General features: G+C 58.7%; 1 protein-coding gene across 1 annotated transcript in view; it reads left to right on the top strand.

The window, feature by feature from the left end:
• Positions 1-810: 810 nt before the first annotated feature.
• The window catches only part of utp4 (UTP4 small subunit processome component), a 65,322-nt gene continuing 60,132 nt past the window's right edge, over positions 811-6,000 (top strand). The window contains exons 1-2 of the mRNA XM_078206847.1: positions 811-1,010; positions 5,561-5,752. Coding sequence (XP_078062973.1) covers positions 852-1,010; positions 5,561-5,752 — 351 coding nt within the window. The 5' untranslated portion in view covers positions 811-851. The remainder of the gene's footprint in view (positions 1,011-5,560; positions 5,753-6,000) is intronic.

The following is a 6,000-nucleotide window of genomic DNA, read 5'->3' as shown; positions in this document are numbered from 1 at the left end:
TCACCTCCGCCCCCCCCCCCCCCCCCCTCTCCTCACCTCCGCCCCCCCCCCCCCCCCCCCTCTCCTCACCTCCGCCCCCCCCCCCCCTCTCCTCACCTCCGCCCCCCCCCCCCCTCTCCTCACCTCCGCCCCCCCCCCCCCCCCCCCTCTCCTCACCTCCGCCCCCCCCCCCCCCTCTCCTCACCTCCGCCCCCCCCCCCCCCCCCCTCTCCTCACCTCCGCCCCCCCCCCCCCCTCTCCTCACCTCCGCCCCCCCCCCCCCCCCTCTCCTCACCTCCGCCCCCCCCCCCCTCTCCTCACCTCCGCCCCCCCCCCCCCCTCTCCTCACCTCCGCCCCCCCCCCCCCCCCCCCTCTCCTCACCTCCGCCCCCCCCCCCCCCCCTCTCCTCACCTCCGCCCCCCCCCCCCCTCTCCTCCGCCCCCCCCCCCCCCCCCTCTCCTCCGCCCCCCCCCCCCCCCCCCTCTCCTCCGCCCCCCCCCCCCCCCCCCCTCTCCTCACCTCCGCCCCCCCCCCCCCCCCCCTCTCCTCACCTCCGCCCCCCCCCCCCCCCCCCCTCTCCTCTCCTCACCTCCGCCCCCCCCCCCCCCCCTCTCCTCACCTCCGCCCCCCCCCCCCCCCCCTCTCCTCACCTCCGCCCCCCCCCCCCCCCCCTCTCCTCACCTCCGCCCCCCCCCCCCCCCCCCTCTCCTCACCTCCGCCCCCCCTCTCCTCACCTCCGCCGCGCCGGAATTTGAACCGGGATCTGCACCATCTTCAATCTCCCGCCATTGACAACTACATTCGTCATTTCCGCAGCTGTCATTTCCGGCGGGCTGTGTTTCCGGGTCAGGGGTCAGCACGCGTGGCCGCCATGGGCGAGTTCTTGCTGCATCGGGTCCGCTTCTTCCCCTTCGTCCCCAGCGGGGTCCGCGCCCTGGCCCGGGATGGACCCGGGGAGCGCCTGGCTCTGGCCCGGGAGGACGGCAGCCTGGAAATCTTCAACCTGACCCACAACTGCAGCCAGGAAAAGGTAAAACCCCAAAGTCGCCCGAACCCCTAAAATACCACCCCCAGCTCCCAAAATACCACCCCCCCAACTCCCAAAATACCACCCCCCAACTCCCAAAATACCACCCCCCAGCTCCCAAAATACCACCCCCAGCTCCCAAAATACCACCCCCCAACTCCCAAAATACCACCCCCCAACTCCCAAAATACCACCCCCCAACTCCCAAAATACCACCCCCCAGCTCCCAAAATACCACCCCCCAGCTCCCAAAATACCACCCCCCAGCTCCCAAAATACCACCCCCCAGCTCCCAAAATACCACCCCCAGCTCCCAAAATACCACCCCCCCAACTCCCAAAATACCACCCCCCAACTCCCAAAATACCACCCCCCAGCTCCCAAAATACCACCCCCCAACTCCCAAAATACCACCCCCAGCTCCCAAAATACCACCCCCCAACTCCCAAAATACCACCCCCCAGCTCCCAAAATACCACCCCCCCAACTCCCAAAATACCACCCCCAACTCCCAAAATACCACCCCCCAACTCCCAAAATACCACCCCCAGCTCCCAAAATACCACCCCCCCAACTCCCAAAATACCACCCCCCAACTCCCAAAATACCACCCCCCAGCTCCCAAAATACCACCCCCCCAACTCCCAAAATACCACCCCCCAACTCCCAAAATACCACCCCCAACTCCCAAAATACCACCCCCAGCTCCCAAAATACCACCCCCCAACTCCCAAAATACCACCCCCCAACTCCCAAAATACCACCCCCAGCTCCCAAAATACCACCCCCCAACTCCCAAAATACCACCCCCAGCTCCCAAAATACCACCCCCCAACTCCCAAAATACCACCCCCCAACTCCCAAAATACCACCCCCAGCTCCCAAAATACCACCCCCAACTCCCAAAATACCACCCCCAACTCCCAAAATACCACCCCCAACTCCCAAAATACCACCCCCCAGCTCCCAAAATACCACCCCCCAACTCCCAAAATACCACCCCCCAACTCCCAAAATACCACCCCCCAGCTCCCAAAATACCACCCCCAGCTCCCAAAATACCACCCCCCAACTCCCAAAATACCACCCCCCAACTCCCAAAATACCACCCCCCAACTCCCAAAATACCACCCCAACTCCCAAAATACCACCCCCCAGCTCCCAAAATACCACCCCCCAACTCCCAAAATACCACCCCCCCAACTCCCAAAATACCACCCCCCAACTCCCAAAATACCACCCCCCAACTCCCAAAATACCACCCGCCAGCTCCCAAAATACCACCCCCCAACTCCCAAAATACCACCCCCCAACTCCCAAAATACCACCCCCCAGCTCCCAAAATACCACCCCCAACTCCCAAAATACCACCCCCCAGCTCCCAAAATACCACCCCCCAGCTCCCAAAATACCACCCCCCAACTCCCAAAATACCACCCCCCAGCTCCCAAAATACCACCCCCCAGCTCCCAAAATACCACCCCCCAACTCCCAAAATACCACCCCCAACTCCCAAAATACCACCCCCCAACTCCCAAAATACCACCCCCCAGCTCCCAAAATACCACCCCCCAGCTCCCAAAATACCACCCCCCAACTCCCAAAATACCATCCCCAACTCCCAAAATACCACCCCCCAGCTCCCAAAATACCACCCCAACTCCCAAAATACCACCCCCCAACTCCCAAAATACCACCCCCCAGCTCCCAAAATACCACCCCCCAACTCCCAAAATACCACCCCCCAGCTCCCAAAATACCACCCCCCAACTCCCAAAATACCACCCCCCAGCTCCCAAAATACCACCCCCAACTCCCAAAATACCACCCCCAACTCCCAAAATACCACCCCCCAACTCCCAAAATACCACCCCCCAACTCCCAAAATACCACCCCCCAACTCCCAAAATACCACCCCCCAGCTCCCAAAATACCACCCCCCAACTCCCAAAATACCACCCCCCACCTCCCAAAATACCACCCCCCAGCTCCCAAAATACCACCCCCCAACTCCCAAAATACCACCCCCGAGCTCCCAAAATACCACCCCCCAGCTCCCAAAATACCACCCCCCAGCTCCCAAAATACCCCCCCCCAACTCCCAAAATACCACCCCCCAACTCCCAAAATACCACCCCCCAACTCCCAAAATACCACCCCCCAACTCCCAAAATACCACCCCCCAACTCCCAAAATACCACCCCCCAGCTCCCAAAATACCACCCCCCAGCTCCCAAAATACCACCCCCAACTCCCAAAATACCACCCCCAACTCCCAAAATACCACCCCCCAACTCCCAAAATACCACCCCCAACTCCCAAAATACCACCCCCAGCTCCCAAAATACCACCCCCCAGCTCCCAAAATACCACCCCCCAGCTCCAAAAATACCACCCCCCAGCTCCCAAAATACCAGCTCCCAAAATACCACCCCCCAGCTCCCAAAATACCACCCCCCAGCTCCCAAAATACCACCCCCCAGCTCTACTCCCCAAATCTCCCCCCCCAAATCTCCCCCCCCCCCAAATCTCCCCCCCCCAAATCTCCCCCCCCCAAATCTCCCCCCCCCCAAATCTCCCCCCCCCCAAATCTCCCCCCCCCCCCAAATCTCCCCCCCCCCCCAAATCTCCCCCCCCCCCAAATCTCCCCCCCCCCCCAAATCTCCCCCCCCCCCCAAATCTCCCCCCCCCCAAAATCTCCCCCCCCCCAAATCCCCCCCCCCAAATCTCCCCCCCCCCCAAATCTCCCCCCCCCCCCAAATCTCTCCCCCCCCAAATCTCTCCCCCCCAAATCTCTCCCCCCCCAAATCTCTCCCCCCACAAATCTCCCCCCCCAAATCTCCCCCCCCAAATCTCCCCCCCCAAATCTCCCCCCCAAATCTCCCCCCAAGCCGCCAAATCTTGCCCCCCTTAACCCCCTGATTGTTCCCCCCCTCAACCCCTCAAATGTTCCCCCAACCCCCCAAATCTTCCCCCAAATCTTCCCCCCAACCCCCCAAATCTTCCCCCCAACCCCCCAAATCTTCCCCCCAACCCCCCAAATCTTCCCCCCAACCCCCCAGATCTTCCCCCCAACCCCCCAGATCTTCCCCCCCCACCCCCCAGATCTTCCCCCCCCAACCCCCCAGATCTTCCCCCCCAACCCCCCAGATCTTCCGCCCCCCCGGACCTTTCCCCCCCCCCCCCGGACCTCCCCCCCACCCCCCCACCCCCCAGATCTTACCCCCCAACCCCCCAGATCTTACCCCCCAGATCTTACCCCCCAACCCCCCAGATCTTACCCCCCAGATCTTACCCCCCAACCCCCCAGATCTTACCCCCCAACCCCCCAGATCTTACCCCCCAACCCCCCAGATCTTACCCCCCAACCCCCCAGATCTTACCCCCCAACCCCCCAGATCTTACCCCCCAACCCCCCAGATCTTACCCCCCAACCCCCCAGATCTTCCCCCCCCAGATCTTCCCCCCCAACCCCCCAGATCTTCCCCCCAAATCCCCCCCCCTCGAGGAAGCGCCGCCCTATCGGGGGGTCAGTGCTGTGGGAGCGCCGCCCTGTCGGGGGGTCAGTGCTGAGGGTGTGCCACATCATTGGAGAGTCAGTACTGAGTGTGCCCGTGTACTGAGGGAGCGTTGGCACTGTGGGAGCACTGGTACCTAAGAACCATTGGAGCGTCAGTGCCCAGGCAGCGCCGCACAATCGAAGCCCCAGTCCTGAAGGCACAGTGTTCTTAATGGAAAGTTTGAGTGAAGCCTCTTTTGCCCCTTTGTTGGGTAAAACTCTCCAAGATATTTAGAGAACATGGGACTTCATCTGGCTGCTATTATCCTTCAATCAACATTGCTGGTTGGGATTGTTGATGTATGCATATTGGTTTCAGCATTTTCCTTCATTGAAACAGTATTTATCCTTAAAATAAATAATTGATTATGCAAACTACTTGGTAATGGGAGTGTTTGAAACATGTAATGATACTTGCACAACATTGAAGAAGCATCTGGACGAGCACTTAAATCACCAAAGCTCAGCAGGCTGTGATCCAAGTGTTGGTAAATGGATTAGTATCGATTGATATTTGGTCGGCATAGACATGGTGGACCGAAGGGCCTGTTTCTGTGCTGTACGACTCTGTGACGTGTTCATCTTTTTCCTTTCTGCATTGAATGCTTATATCCTGGAATGTGATCATTTCTCAGCCTTTTGGCTAAGACCAAACCCAAGATGGGGTGTAATGCCTCATCTTGTCAGCTTTGAAGTTGTTTGTCTCTCTCTTCTGGGGACCTTGAATTGGATTGAATTGAATTTTGAATTTGCTTTTTGGAGCAAGCGAAAAATGGATTTGGATTTGTCCAGTCCCAGAGCACTGGCTTTGTAACTTTCAGGATAAGGGGGGTGGGCTTGGATAAGATGTGAGTCAGTGCAGACTTGATGGGCTGGATGGCCTCCTTCTACACTCGAGATTCTGTGGTTCAATGTTTCACACAGTGCACTATTGATTAACAGAAGGCTATACACACAGCACATCCTGATTAATTGAACCCTTTTCTGTTTATAGATTATTCCTGGGAATGAGAAGCGATCTATTGAAGCACTCAGCTGGGTTGGTGATAATCGCCTTCTGACTGTTGGATTAAATGGAGAAATCATTGAATTTGACCTGCAGAGACTCTGCCCAAAGTACAGACTAGATGCTTATGGAGGCCCGCTTTGGTGTATGAGCTGTAACAGTGAGGAGACTCATTTGGCGGTTAGTACAAAGTGATCTTGTTGAAAATGATGACTCTAGTAAAATATCAAAAATTGGTGGTGAGCGCACAGGGACACCCGAAGATACAAATCTTTCTTTTCTCTATTGGCTGTACCTGTCCTGGGAGTGTTTGATGGGGACAGTGTAGAGGGAGCTTTACTCTGTATCTAACCCCGTGCTGTACCTGTCCTGGGAGTGTTTGATGGGGACAGTGTAGAGGGAGCTTTACTCTGTATCTAACCCTGTGC

The sequence above is a fragment of the Mustelus asterias genome, unplaced genomic scaffold, assembly GCF_964213995.1.
Source record: "Mustelus asterias unplaced genomic scaffold, sMusAst1.hap1.1 HAP1_SCAFFOLD_1836, whole genome shotgun sequence".
In the NCBI taxonomy this organism is placed as follows: domain Eukaryota; kingdom Metazoa; phylum Chordata; class Chondrichthyes; order Carcharhiniformes; family Triakidae; genus Mustelus; species Mustelus asterias.
This window is presented reverse-complemented; position numbering and strand designations above follow the sequence as displayed.